The sequence below is a fragment of the Diabrotica virgifera genome, chromosome 1, assembly GCF_917563875.1.
Source record: "Diabrotica virgifera virgifera chromosome 1, PGI_DIABVI_V3a".
In the NCBI taxonomy this organism is placed as follows: domain Eukaryota; kingdom Metazoa; phylum Arthropoda; class Insecta; order Coleoptera; family Chrysomelidae; genus Diabrotica; species Diabrotica virgifera.
Genome location: NC_065443.1, coordinates 49,654,666 through 49,670,848, shown reverse-complemented (window position 1 = coordinate 49,670,848; position 16,183 = coordinate 49,654,666). Strand labels below are relative to the sequence as shown.

At 33.7% G+C, this 16,183-nt stretch overlaps 2 protein-coding genes across 4 annotated transcripts in view; one reads left to right on the top strand and one right to left on the bottom strand.

Moving 5' to 3' along the window:
• LOC114324739 (protein SERAC1) overlaps positions 1 to 16,183 on the top strand; it is a 116,390-nt gene that overhangs the window by 58,278 nt on the left and 41,929 nt on the right. The window lies entirely within an intron of this gene.
• Positions 455 to 4,026, bottom strand: LOC126888075 (uncharacterized). Its single transcript, XM_050656097.1, has one exon. It carries the CDS (start codon positions 3,240 to 3,242, stop codon positions 1,107 to 1,109), a length of 2,136 nt encoding a protein of 711 aa, XP_050512054.1. The 5' UTR covers positions 3,243 to 4,026; the 3' UTR covers positions 455 to 1,106.

The following is a 16,183-nucleotide window of genomic DNA, read 5'->3' as shown; positions in this document are numbered from 1 at the left end:
AGCAAAGGCTTACAGTAAGCTTTGGCTTAAGTGAGGTTGGAAATACCGGCCCTTAATGTTAATTTATATTCACTTTCAATTTCTTGTTTGGTAGCCTTCTTAGCTAAAGTATCTACTATGTCATTGTGTTTAAGATTAGAGTGGGCTTTTACCCAACAAAATGATATTTGTTTGCCCTTATCCTTAAGTGCGATATATGCCTTAATAATATCAATATATATGTAGTTTGATATGTCCTTCAAACTTTGCAGTTTAAGTAAAGCACTGTCTGTAAGGATTATGAATTTCTCTTCGTTATTGTTTATACTGCTTATATACTGCAATGCTCTCAGTATTGCAATAAGTTCTGCTGAAAATGTTGTAAAATTGTCATTAAGTCGTATACCCTCTTTATACCTTGTCCTAGGGTCCCACACGGCAGCGGCCACCCTCGAATTCATTTTTGAGGCATCGCACAGTGGGCCAGAAAATGCAAAAAGCGGTCAAAAATCTGAAAATGGGCTGAAGGGCTTTAAAATTGTAGTCTTTTAAAGGAAAAAATAATAAAAAAAATTAAACTACCCAGGCGTAACTTTTAGGGGGGCCATAAGGTTAATAATTACATTGAGTAGACTTTTCGATCTTTATGCAATTAATTGTTTATATGGTTAAAAAATATTAACAAAATAAAATGAATTACCGTAAAATACGTTACTTGTTACTAAGTATAGTAAGATTATAAATTATTTAGGTACAAATTCGAAAAAACTTAGAGAAATTTATCAAAATATGTTTGGTAATAGGTATAAAAATAAAAATTCCGCTCTGTAACAAGTTTATTAGCTTCTAAATAAATAAACAAGGGCGGATCCAGAAAAGTCTCAAGGGGGGGCATAGCGATAGAAAAATCTAGCAAGGGAGGGGGTAAAAATGGCATGAAATAAAGTCTATTTAAAATCTAATATATTAGTGCTTAAAAGATTATACTTATAACTTACTTTGATATACTTAAATACTAAAATTTAATTTTTAACTTTATAATCAGTTCAAAATGTGAATCCCAAGGGGGGTATGGGCCCCTGGGCCCCCTTAGATCCGCCCTTGTAAATACAATAGTATGCTTACCACTAAAAATCTACGTCGCTCGCGCTGTCGTCTTCCTCGTCGGATGAAGAAACTTGGCGGCTTTCCATATTAAGTTGTAGAGCTCTAAGAGAATCTGCTTCCATTGATTCTAACGAGGGCGCCTTCAACAAGGATACAACTTCAGAAGATATGTTTGAACTTTTTCGGAGTGGGTACTGCCGCAAAGATGAAATTACTGGATCTGAAGTTATAAGGAGCCTGTTTAACAAATCTTGATTTCCTGATATTCTCGAAATTTTTCGTGTATGTTTCTCCCTAAAACTTTTGAGATCCTTATTTCTTGATTCTTGGGCTTCTTCTGACAATTGACCGATAGGCAGAATAGCCTCCTTGATTACTATGGCTCCATGGAGTAATATTTTATGCACGCTAGAAGGCATATAATACCATGAATATTTAGCGACATACAGTTTTGCGGTTTCCAAACAATACTCTTCAAAAGCTCGCACATCGATTGCATAGCCACAAGATAAGGTGCGTAATATAATACCAAATCGCATAATGACATCTTTATCTATGCCAGTAATTTCACTAGACAGTGAGGGGTCAGCAAAAAATCGTCGAGCTGTGTTGCCGTCATTAGTAGTTCCACTACCTCCACTCTTAGGTATATCCACAAGCAAACCTGTTCTGTCTCTGAAAATTTGTTGTATGGTACGTTTCTTGTTTTCAAAAACTGCTCTGTTGTTACTTCCTCGAATTTGCCAAACTTTAACTTCTAATCTATAGGAAATGTGCAGCAAACATTCGAAAAACCTGATCCAGGCATGTAGAGTTGACAATCCAAATTTCAAATTTTCTTGGACAACTTCCCTCTTTAATAGTTTTTCGATGTCATTCATTTGTTTGGGGGTTGCTTTACATATATAACATGTTTGTGAAGAAGCTGTTTCCGTTATTGCATTACACACTTTGCCGTCTATCATCGTCATCACACAAACATGAGAAACTGCAATTTCTTCACTATCCAGCATACCAATAGTGGGTTGAAGTTCTGAAATTTGATTTTCTATATATGATGTCTCCTGTACCGTCAGCTCTTTCGTTTCTTTCTTAAACTGAAAGCGTATAGGTCTACAAAATCGAGTTGACGATGGACGGGGATTTTGCCACACAATAATTTTATCTTGTCCAGGTTGCTCCGCATATAACTGTAATGGCACTATGGATGTAAGAAATAAATCGCCATCACCAAAACTATTATCGGAGAAAAGTTGCTTGTATTGTGAATGACCGGTGCTTCCATCGCATCCCCATTTCAGCAACAGTTTCAAATTCTTTAGAAGTTCAGTTGATAATGAACGAAGAACTGGTTTTTGCAATTCTACTATCCGTTTAACTGTATGATCTAAGAGGTCCTGTAATAATATTTCTGCACATGACTCACTTACAGTTTGTCCTTCTTTTCGGGGATAGCAGCGTAATTTTGCTTCTCGAAGCTTGTGATAAGACGGATATATATCAGCAAAATGTTCTTTTGCTATTCGTCTGTGAACAAGATATGAATGTTTGGTATCTTTTGATTCAATCATTACTGATAGCGCTTCATCTGGGGTGAGTGGAATTATTTTTTTTGACTTCTGAGTTTTCTGCCAAGCTGTCCTAATTTTACCGGCTCGAGTCGGAGTCAAAAGTGCTTCAGAGACAAGTTTTGCGGCATCGTCTTTTCCTTCAGTCTTTAGTTTTCTCCTTGCAGCTAAAGTAAGCTCCTCGGTTTCGAACGTCGATGACAGCTTTGAAGTCTTTCGACGTTTTGATCTTACACTACTCGCAGAAAATTCTTTGCTTGGACGACCACGCCTACCTCCAGATGAAGTTCCTGGTTGTGGCTCAGCATTCGGATCAATTTCTAATCCAGTTTCTTCAAATACACATACACTTAACCACGCTGTATTATTTTTCACAAATCTATCCGTTTTTCTCCCACATTGATCAAGCTTTGCATAAACGACGTTGCAAAACTTTGAAGTGAAAATCCTCATTTTTAACATGGCGTCTGCATCATTTTCAATTTTGTAGTGTCTCACCAAATACTTGAACAGATATTCTGTGCGACTGGAACGTTGTAACTTATCCTTTTCATACAAAACGTCAAACAGTTGCCTTCTGGTGACCATTTTCACTGTGAAAAATATAGAAAAACATTACATAAAAAAAATTTTTTGAAGACGCAAATGAAATAAGACTTACAACCACCATTACGAACAAACTTAACTATATTCTCTATCAAGGTAAATAAAGTAACGCAACAAGAAAATAGAAATTACTAGGTGTTACATTTTAAATAACAAAATAAAATGTGCTGTTATGGTTACAGAATACATTCGTTGGATATGGTTCATGCATATCGATAAGCAAAACCAAAATATCTCAAAAAGGCGCTTGAAGGCGCCTATCAAATTTTAGTATGTTATTAGGGAATGATCAAGCTATTTTTTTAATATTTTTTCAAAGCCGGATCGGATCGGAAAATATGTTATATCTCAACATAATTTTAAAGTATAATATAAAATTTTCAATAAAATCGACTACATAGTAATTATATCTATATGTATACTAATTTAACTTTGATTCATAAGTATTTATATAACATGAAAATACATACCTTGAGAAAGTTTTCTGTACAATTAACCACTTGAGTCAGACACTTTATAACACACATTCACTAGTTGACATTTAGTAGTACACTAAATGAATGTTCGCAAAGAAATGATCCTAACACAAAAGTCTGGTTTTGAGAACCGATGGCTGCCGCAATATGCCTTCTACCTGCTTCAAATTCTAGGAAAACATTATTTATCTATTTCTCGGAGTACCTACAAATTCTGAAAGCCAGACTAATACTTTCATCGAAATCGATTTATGGCCGCTTTTTGAATTTTTCGGCCCACTGTGCATCGGTATAAATTTGGTAATGTCCCGGAAATAAAGTTTCTATATCCATATTAAACATGGCATTCCTTAAGTAAACTGGAAATTTCGAGTAATCTCTCATGTAGGTTGGTTGTATGTTTGGTATATTGTTAAGATTTATCTGAAACATGGATGTCAGAGTTGATGTATGTAGTTTATTTTTAAATTGTCTTAATCTATTGTAACTTTCGGCAAGTAATAATGTTGGCTTTTTCCTCCAGTATTCTGTGGTTAGGTCATTTATACAAAGTTTGTGGCAGTTGTTACATATTATGCTTTCTTTAGTTATCATTTTAGTTATAAATTTTTCACACAGAGTTTTCCTTCTTAACCATAACGGTGGTTCATTATATTCTACGCTTATATTTGATATTGGAGTACTCATCAAAGCTCCTATACATAATCTGAGGCATTTATTTGAAAGGATGTCTATTTTTTGAAGATGGGTTTTGGCGGCTTGATTGTAAAAGTAACATCCGTAATTTAATATTGATCTTATATATGACCTATACATTAGTAATGCTGTGTTGGGATCTGCTCCCCAGGTTGTATAGTTTACTGCTCGTAACGCATTGTACCCTTTGTCAGCTCTTGCTACGATATACTCAATATGATCTTTCCAAATCATTTTCCTATCCAGTATAATACCCAAATATTTAACTTTAGGTTGAACTTTAAACGAGACATTTTGCAACTCCACTACTTCTGGAATGTTTCGTTTTCGGGAGAATATACAAGCTTGTGTTTTTTTTGTTGATATGTTTAATGCTATTTGATCTAGGTCTTCTTGTAGATGTTTAAATACTGTATTTATTTTTCTACTGCCTTGTTCTATTTCCAATTGATCTGCATATATGCATATATCATCTGCGAATTGTAATATTTTACCTTGTTTGCTAGTAATTATGCTTTGACCTATATGTGCTGTATAAATAGTGTATAATATTGGACTTCAGATGCTCCCTTGAGGTAACCCGATGTTTGAAACTCTGGGTCCTATTAGTTTGTTATTGATTTGAAGATAAAGAGTTCTATTGATGTAAAGTTGATGAAGTTTCCAGCAGAGTGTATCTTGCAGTCCTATTTCCTTCATTTTGTGGTATAGAAGTTGTAGGTTCACATTGTCATATGCGTTTTCTATGTCTATGAATGTAGCAAATACCGACTTGTTGGCGAAAAATGAGTTATATATATCCAGTATTAAGTGCGTTAAATTTTCCATCGTAGAACATGATTTTCTAAAGCCGAATTGTGTTGCAGGTATTTTAGAATTTTTTTCTAACCATAATTCTAGTCTACATTTAATCATTCTTTCCATTGTTTTTAACACACATGATGATAGTGAAATGCCTCTATACGAATCCGGACAGTTTGGTGATTTGTGTGGCTTAAGAATTGGAACTATGATGTACTCTTTCCATGCACGTGGTATATCCATACTCATCCAGATATTGTTTATTACATTTAGTAGTTGAACTTTCTTATGTATGGGTAAATTATACAACATACTATAGTGTATACCATCTAATCCTGGGGCTGAATTATTATGTCTTTTTAGGCAGTTCTTTATTTCTTCCAGACTAAATGCTTCAGTGAGAAACATGTTGTCTTCGTTTGCTTCGTCATTGTCATGTCTATTATCCGTTGGGTTCCTGTGATTAATTTCTCCTTCTATAACCCAAGGTCTAGCAATTTTATTAAAAAATATATCTGTCCACTCATTTTCAACTATCGGATTATTGGGAGGATTATAAACGTTTTTTAATTTTCTGATTTCATTCCATATTTTGCTAATAGGTGTATTTTTATTTAAACTACTACAAAAGTTTTTCCAAGAAGCTCTTTTGTTGCCTAAAATAATTATTTTTTTATAAGCTTCTGCTTGTTGATATTTTAAGTAATTATCGTAATTAGATAGTCTTTTAAACTGCAAAAAAGCTTCTTTTTGTTGTCTTATAGCGTCCCTACAATCATCATTCCACCATGGTTTATTAAATTTTGCATTGGGCCCTCTCTTCCTCTCTGGAATAGAGCTTTTACTAGCTAAATTGATTGAGTCACAAAATTAGCTTTAGCTTTCATTTTGTAGATGCAATATCTATCTGAGAAACACTGTTTCTCCGATCGGACAATCCGCGTCAAATCTAATAGACCAGTGCTAATAGCAAAAAAACAATAAAAAATTAATAGCAGGATGAGACCACTTCCAAATGAAAGTACACATATTAGATAACATGTGGAACATTTTTCACCAAATCTGGATGAGGGTAACATGGGTTGGGGGAGCGCTTTTAGGGGTGAAAACGGTTGATTACGATTTGCGGCAAAACGGCACATCCTATCGAAAAAAGTTAAATTGCAAAGTTGTAGGCTATAAGAAGATCTACAACTTTTGTAAATAAGCATTTTTCACATAACCTCAAAATATCCGAGAAAATTGGAAAATTAGATGTTTTTGATTTTATTTTTTTTTTCTCACTGAAATTTTTTTTTTACCAAATAAGGTGGAAACTTACCTCTTTATGTCTCAAACACGCTGTAATTTTTTTGTATAAAAATATTTTCTAAAACTCTTGTTTTTTATGTTTAAGGGAAAATGTAAGCATTTTTTCAATTCAAAAATCTCCCGAAATTTTTTTAGCTTTTTTAAAGAAGTTGGCATTTTTTTTGTTTATTGAAACCTCTATTTTCTGATGGTGTAAAAAAATATACACGTTACTGTGGAAAATTTTGTCACAAAAGGCAAAAATCGGAAATTTATTTTCAACCCCCTCACCATTTTCAGATTCTCAGACGTAATGTAAGTTGCATAGCGAGTAGGTGCAGCCCAGCCTGACGCGGCGCCGGTGAAAACATAAGGTTTGTTCCAACACGACCGAGAACCGTCACGAAACGGTAACGCTCCTGCGCAGTAAAGAAAATCCGTTCCAACAAAAATATGATCGTCATCGGATCGTCCTTCCCATTGTTCCAACAAGAATTGTGATCTTTCGGTGACGGTTTCGTGATGATCATTTCAGTAATCGGGCAAATGCATAATGTGCTGGTTGGACTGACTTGAGCACTAGGATTTAATTCTTTAAATTTTTTGAGCCTTTGATCGACTAAAAGCACACAAGCTGTAACCAACAAAAATGACAAATATATGATTACCGTCATGGGACGATAACTGGGCGATACAATTACGAACATGCGCACAACAAACGGTACAAGTAGTTTCGTGACGGTTTCTGGGCCGTCCAAAAGTTCATGTTGGAACAAACCTATAGTGAGAGCATTATAAAGTCGACTTTACACTACATGATTTATCATGTGATTTGTCATATGTCATATGATTTTTCCCATGACGAGCCGCATGACAATGCTTATGACAAAACGAGCCGTATGCCGTATAAACAATGCAAAATCATATGACAAATCACACAGTGTAAACATGTAAATTTCACTCCATGACCAAATAATATGACAAATCACATGATAAATCATGTAATGTAAAGTCGACTTTAGACAATAAAAACTTGTCACATTTAGCCAATATTTTCTACAAAAAAGATGCAAGTAAAGAAAATATCGCCAAAAATGTTTTACAATTAATTCTATCAATTTATAAATGTAGAAATGAAAATATAAGTTTGAATCAATTAAGATTTAACAAATACCAATTAGCAAGAGTAAAAACTTCTTTTAAACTAGCTAATCTCCCACCAACTGAAGGCGCAGCAGAACAACACTGTTACAGAGCATACCATCAGATTCAATCTTGGATGGGTAACAAACTGACGGCAACAAATTGGGGCTGGAAGCAACATGAATGTGGCATTGTGCCCATATTCACAAATGCAGAATTAATTCCAGAAATATTAAGTACTAAAAAGTATTTGCTGCAGCTGTGAGACTGGATGCAATAGTCAAAAATATGGGTGCCGAAAGCATGGTTTGAAATGTACCAATTTATGTTCAAATTGTACTTCTGATAAATGCTCCAATGTCGAAAAACCATTTTTTTTTTGATATTAATGAATATGATGACATTATGGATGAGAAACCAATGCCAAATAAAGAAAATGTAGACGAAGACCATGATGGTTTAGAAGATTTAGAGGAAACTGCAGAATCTGTAAGCATTACCGAATGTGATGAAGAAATGCCATCAAAGAAGCAAAAACTTAATTAATTGATGAAAAATTGGCCATTAAAATTATAATAATTACTTTCTTCTGTATTAAATAAACTTTTTCGTTAAAAAAGTTGTTGCGACTTTTAATTTGGTTCATGAGAAAAAAGCTTAAAAAAAATGTAGTTTATAGGTAAGTAGGCAGACTTAAAAAAAATATTGTTTAAAAAAATAAAAAAACACGCTTTTAAAGCACTAAAAATTTAAAAGTAACTTTTAAAATTAAAGCTAGTAATATTTTATTTTTAAATTTTTAGTGCTTTAAAAGCGTGTTTTTTATTTTTTTTAACTATAATTTATTCACAAAATTAAAAATCACAGACAACGGCATTAGTGTAGTAAATTTTTAACAGAGGTTCGTTGGTTCCTGCTCGCTATGCAACTTATATTACGTCTGAGAGTCTGAAAATGGAGAGAGGTTGAACATAAATTTCCGATTTTTGCCTTTTGTGACAACATTTTCCACAGTAACGTATATATTTTTTTACACCATCAGGAAATAGAGGTTTCAATAAATAAAAAAAATGCCAACTTCTTTAAAAAAGCTAAAAAAATTTCGGAAGATTTTTCAATTGAAAAAATGCTTACATTTTCTCTTAAACATAAAAAACAAGAGTTTAAAAAAATATTTTTATACAGAAAAATTACAGCGTGTTTGGGACAGAAAGAGGTAAGTTTTCACCATATTAAGTAAAAAAAAAATTTTTTTTCAGTGAGAAAAAAAAAAATAAAGTCAAAAACATCGAATTTTCCAATTTTCTCGGATATTTTGAGGTTATGTGAAAAATGTTTGTTTACAAAAGTTATAGATCTTTCTATTGCCTACAATTTTGCAATTCAACCTTTTTCGATAGGATATGCCGTTTTGCCGCAAATCGTAATTAACCGTTTTCACCCCTAAAAACGCTCCCCCAACCCATGTTCCCCTCATCCAGATTTGGTGAAAAATGTTCCACATGTTATCTAATATGTGTACTTTCATTTGGAATTGGTCTCATCCTGCTATTAATTTTTTATTTTTTTGGTCCATTTTAGAGCTATCTGCACTGGTCTATAACACATTCGTTCAAGGAAAGCGTGGGGCGAGTCTTCATCGAATAAACGGTTTGAGGATAGATACCTTTTTTAACGCGCCCCACTCTTTTCTTTAACGAATGTGTTAGATTTTTTCAATTTTTTAACGAATGTGTGAGATTTTTGTCTTTTTGAAATTTAATCTGTCGTAACAGTTTTTTTCGAATAATCCTTCGAGTTTAAATTTTTTTTTCTTTTTAATTGATTTTTTTATATTATTAATTTTAGTCACTCGTAACTAAAGAAAAGCGTTTCTTAAAAAAATTTTTTTTATATTTTTTATTATTTTATATAGTCTCCCGTTTTATACCGCTGACGCGGCTTTGGTTATGGGATTATAGCAGGGCAGTCTGCTATATCTAGGACCTACGATATATAAGGAAGGTAACAGGGCCAGTGCTACGCTTCAACCGCCTATTATTACCCCTGGTTTGACCCAAGGCTATCATTTTTATTCAGGCTGAGTCGACCTGGGGTCTATAGACATTTTTAAAAATGTCTAGATCTTCTTGTCGGTTGTCGGCGCTGGGTTTCGAACCCCGGCCTACCTGCGTGAAAGTCAGACATCTACCGCCTGAGCTAGCCGGGCTCATTTTATTTATTTTTAATTGATACACCAATAATTGCTGTCTTTATTTACATTTAGAACGTGACTTTAAGATAAAATTACAAAAAATTTACACAAACTTCGCACAAGTTGGTTCGTAGTTATTTCGTCGCTTTCCATGGATCGTGGTGAGTTTGAGATGAGTTCGCTGTAAATATAATTTCAACGAACTGTATGCGAGCAGTTCGCAAACAGTTCGGCTCGTATATGTGTACCCGGCTTTATGAAAACGGCATCTGGTCGAATGTAAACAAGAAGGTATCCAATGTCACTGCCTTTAAAGCGATCTGCAATATACTATTATCACCACTATATTTTTGAAAGAAAGATATTGCGACGGATATTGGGAACCAATAAAACCATAAAAGAAACGGAAGATCTGAAAACAACGTTAATACGTTATTAAGGTCGCTCATATTACATAACCCCTATTCTCCCCACATCCCATTGCATTGTATATTTACACCAACTATAATAGTAAATTAAAATACTTCATTATCATTATTTATTAATAACATGTTTGATAGAAGTAGTGTTAATATACTCGGTAGGTATTATTTCCAATCCAAAAGGATTGCAATACATTTATACTCTCTATGCACTTGGAAAAATCATACTTAAATTCCGTGCCGTGACTTGAGTGGCTTCCCAACACGAGTTGATGATGTAACGTATAAAATCGTTTAACTAGTTACGCAAAAGAATACCTACAATATTTGTTCCTACATCGATTTTAAGGATAACTTTATGCAGGCAGTAATGTAATATAATTTAAAATCTTTAAGAAACGAAGATACAATAAAACAGTGTAATACTAAAAATTACGAGAAATGAAAAGGTCCAAGTCCTGCAGTAAATGCCAGAGTCTTAAATACATAGGGTTAAATAACAATTTTCCGAGACATTAGTCAAAAATAGAGTTGGTCACTTAAATAATAAAACAAAAGAAACTAATTCTGTTTGAAATCTTCATTTGTAACCGAATATCAGATAGGATGGTATTTATGTTCTTATATCCTGGAAATCAGGAAATTTGTACTTCCAATAATAATATGCCCGTAACTATTGGTTGACATTAGAAAAAATGTTCCCTGAAACAGAAGGTTCATTACTGGTCATTCAGGATCAGGTTATACCAACCAAAAATTACCTGAAAGGTATCGTCAAAGATCCTCAGGTACAAAACGACAAATGCCGATATGGATGTCAAGTCCAAGACCCCATCCAACATCTTACAGAGAGCTGTCAGGCATTTGTTTCAACTGAATACAAGGAACGGCATAACTCACTAAGAAATATCCTTCATCAAGAGATTGCTATCAAGCTGGGACTTCTGCACACGGACCATTTTCGATATTATCAATACGTTCCTGAGAGTATGCTTGAGAATGACAACTACAAGCTATACTGGGACCGCACTGTACTCACAGATCAAGCAATGGCACATATTAGACCAGATTTCGTACTAGTTACTAAATTATCAAGACAAACAACACTAATTGATGTACCGATACCTAACAACCATAATGTACGTACTACATTTACTGAAAAGATCGCCAAGTACAGAGATCTGGAAATTCAAATACGAAGACAATGGAGAATGCAAAGTACACAGACAATACTGCAAAGTCTACTACTGGAGTCATTCCGAAGAAAACATAAAAATGAACATCTTTATAAGACCATGCAGAAAGCTGTACTACTCTCGACGGCCAGATGTGTACGAACATTCTTGGGAGATACTCCAGCATACGAAGTCACCTAGGGCTCGATAACACGGAAAGGGTCCCACCAGAGCTCAATCCTTTTAATACCTTAGGTAAGTTGGGATAAGTCAATTTTCCTCTTGGAGGGAGTGAGAGCCGTATGGCTAAATCTGGATAAGCCCGTAATATACTAATAATAACAAAATATTTAATGATGACTTTTAGTATTAGCTGATCTGGACAGTTACAGTAAAGTCTAAATGCAAATTTGTAGATTTCACGTAGGGATATAGTGACATGATTATGTCACCCGACTGTTTTCAGCTCCTAATATAACAGACCCTTTTTGTTTGCTGAATTTATTTATGTGTTTGTGAATGCATTTAAAAGGGGGACCTTTTTAACAGGTACACACCTCGATGTTTCTTTTTCATTCTAGAAGTTTTATTGATTTATTATGTAAATACTGTTTCTCGATTTTTCTGCACTATTCTTTTACTTGTATTATGGAAGCATACAATTTCTTTCCGGAATATTCGCGAAAGATTATGTTTCTATAAAAAGGAAACAAAATTGTATATTTAGTCAGTTGTGAATTTGAAACCGTCGGTGTAGTTTGATATGTAACGAGCGCAGTATATTTTTGAATTTGTCTTCTCTTCTTCTTCTTTTTATATATACATTACTCTGTCTGTTTTTCAATGTGCCTCCAGTAAGTTGTCATTCCATCGTTTTCGTGGTCTTCCCACTGATCGTCTTCCTATTGGGGAACTGTCTCTCGCCGTCCTTACTACTCTATTTGTTGTCATTCGGCTTATGTGGTCGTTCCATTCTACTCTTCTGCTTTTCACCCAGTTATTAATGTTGTCCACCTTGCATCTCCTTCGTATATCTGCACTTCTAGCTCTATCCCACAGCGTCTTACCATCGATTTTTCGCAATGTTTTCATCTCTGCTGTTTCTAGCATTCTTTTTGTCCTTTCTGTATCAGGTCGTGTTTCTGCCGCTTATGTCATTATTGGTCTGATGACTGTTTTGTAAATTCTGCCTTTCATTTCTTTTCCGATGTTTTTATTTCTCCATATTGTTTCATTCAGGCAACCTATTGCTCTGTTTGCTTTATTCACCTGATCTTCCACTTCTGTTTCGAGCTTTCCGTAACTGCATAGTGTAATGCCTAGATATTTAAACTCCATGAGTTGTTCTATTATTTGACCCTCCAGCTCTAATTTACACCTTATTAGATCTGCTGTTATAACCATGCATTTAGTCTTTTTTGGGGAAATTAACATGTTAAATTTTCTAGCGGTTATATTAAATTCGTGCAGCATACGTTGTAAGTCATCTTCACTTTGAGAGATTAGTATTGCGTCGTCTGCATAGCAGATTATTTTAAGTTGTTTTTCTCCCATTTGGTATCCTTTTTTTGTTCTTACTTTTTTATTATTTCGTCCATGATCAGGTTGAACAACAGAGGACTTAGAGAATCTCCCTGTCTTATCCCATTACCAGCTTCAGTTGGGTTAGTTAGTTCTTCATCTACTTTTACTTTTATTGTGTTGTTCTGGTAGATATTTTCGATCGTTTTAATTATTCCTAGAGGTACCTCTCTTGCGTACAATAAATGGATAACGTCCTTTAATTTTACCCTGTCAAATGCCTTGTTAAGGTCCACGAAACATAAGTATGCCGGTTTGTTGTAATGTAACGATTTTTCTTGAATCTGCCTCATTATAAATATAGCGTCGGTGCATGATCTTCCCCACCTAAAACCTTGTTGTTCTTCTGCTAATGTTATAATTTTATTGAGTTTGTTTGTTATTACTTTGGTCGTTAATTTTAGTGTTGTGTTTAATAAATTAATTCCTCTGTAATTCTCCGGGTCCGATTTTTCTCCATTTTTGAAGAGAGGTATTAGGATGCTTGATCTCCATTCTTGTGGTATTCTGTTTTGTTCTATTATTTTTTGGATTAGTTTTAATAATTGTTTGGTCAGGTCTTGTCCTCCATACTTTAGGAGTTCTTTCGATATTCGGTCCTCTCTTGGTGATTTTCTATTTTTTAATTTCTTTAATGCTTCCGTTACCTCTGCTTCTTCAATATTTATTTCTTCGTTTGTTGTCACTTCAGGTGTTGGTGGTTCGTTATCGTTATCTTTAGCAAACAGAGATCGAAAATAGTCTGCCCAAGTTTCCTTCTGAATGTGTTTCGTTTTTATTAGTTCGTTCATCTCTTTTCTTTGTCCTCTGATCATTCTCCATATTTCCTTTTGTGTTCCGTAGAAGTCGTGTTCCATCTGTTTTGAGAAACTCTCCCAGTGTTCTGTTTTTATTTGTCTGACTAAAGTGTTTGTTTCGTTTCTAATTATTTTATAGTGGTTGTATGCCTGTTGTGTTTGTTGTGTTCTGTATTGTAAAAGGGCTTTATTCTTTTCTTCACATTTTATCTTCACTTCCTGTCGAAACCATGGGGTTTTCTTTTTTGATATATTGGTATTCGTTAATTTCCTCTCTCCAAGTGATTCTGTTGCTGCGTTAATTATGTTACTTTTGAGTTTTTCCCAGCTTTCCTCGATGTTATCGTTTTCTAATATTTCATTATCAGCAATCTTCTCTGATATTCTTTTTCTATATAAGTACTCCGTGGATTCCGTACTTAGTCCTTCGATTTTTGTTTGTGTTGGTGCCACTCGCTTAGGTGGTGATTTCATGGTGATTCTAATTTTACATAATACTAGGCTGTGGTCACTACCTACATCTGCTGAGTTGAGGCATTTTACGTCAATTATTTTTGATGGATGTATATCTCTGTTAATTACAACATAATCTATCATAGATCTTTGTCCACGGGTATTATTGAATGTATATTTGTGTTGGCCTTTGTGGTCAAAAAAGGTGTTGTTTATTCGAAGTTCGTTATTCGTGCAGAAGTTTATCATCACTTCTCCATTTTTTGAATTTGTAATTAGATAAATTAGAAGATTTGGTGTAATAAATAAATTAGAAATCGTACTTTGTAAAATCAAGTAATGCAAATAAATAAAGTTAACTAAAATTAAACATTAGTGCCTAAAAGATCATAGAAAAGTCAAGTCAGTTTTGTGACATTGGTGATCAGAAGTGGATAATAATAAAGAAAATAAACTCGGTTTACATACAGTGTGGAATCTTAAATAATAAATAAACATAAATCGTAATTAATAAAGTGTGTGACCATGTCCTCACATCATAAGCCGCTAATTAGTGACCTGCACGTTACGGAGGTAAGACTTGAGTTAGAAGATAGAGACATGGACACTACTGGAAAAAAGGCTGATTTAGTCGAACGTCTGAAGGAAGCCCTAAAGAAAGGGGATTGCGAAAGTTTCGACAGACATTACATCGTTAGAGAACAAAGTTTCGGCGGATATAACATCATTAGAATATAAAGTTTCTAGTGAGATTTTGAAAGTTTCGGGTGATATTTCATCCCTTGAAAGCAAGATGACTAACGAGATCTCTGCTAGCATCTCTAAAGTCACTTCTGATGATCTTTTAGTCATAGAAAAGTCAAGTCAGTTTTGTAACAATATACTCAAAGACAACTCATTGATATAAGTGAAACATCCTGTATAATCTCATAAGTTTAATCATCGCTACAAGTTATGGCAACATATAGTTAATTCTGCTAGTTTTTTAATATCAATCGAACATTTTTGAAGTTACACTTCTTTAGGCGCGATTGAGATTGAGGGTGAATTTATATTGATCTGCGCGCATGCGCACACCGACAATATGGTATTAGTCGTTATACGGGCTCTGATTGGGTGTTGAAATGATCTGTCAATAATAAATAATTGTTCAATATGAAGGTAAACAAATGTATAATATATTAGTTTTATTGTTGTGAGGACAGAAACAAAAAAAGTTTATAATTTTAGTGACTTTTAAATAGTTTTTAAAGCAACAGGTACGTAATAATTGTAAATGTATCATAGGTACCTACCTATTTGAACCTACCAAAATACATAGTATGTAATACTTTTATTTACATAATTTGATTACCATCAAAATTTCTATCAATATTCACCTAATATATTGTTTTCTTACTCTATGTTTTGTTGTATTTTTTCAATTCTAAATCATTTCAATTCAAAATCAAAATAATTTGATTTATGTAATTCAAAAATGTCAAAAGTTTAATCCGTTTAGGTTTAGTTAGTCGATCTTCGCACATAATGACACGTTGTCTCCGTGGCGAAGCGTTTAATGCGAATGAACCCCAATACAACGCCAATACTAACCGCGCTGATAAGTTGGTTCGAATCCCAATAGAAACTTTTATTTTTTTATTTTTTTTATACATTTTATGATTGTAAGTATATTTATTATATAATTTTATTTTCAGAAAATACGTATTTAGTTAAAAAAATTTCCGACAATTAATGTTCAGAAATCATTTGTGGCATTTTTAATGTGTTTGTGTGTGTTTTATTCTTTTATTATTTTAATTTTTGGGACTGTTTTAATAAAAATGTTTGAGAAGTAGTAAGTATAAATTAGTTTAATATTTAAATAAAATATAAATAAAAAGTATATTAATTTC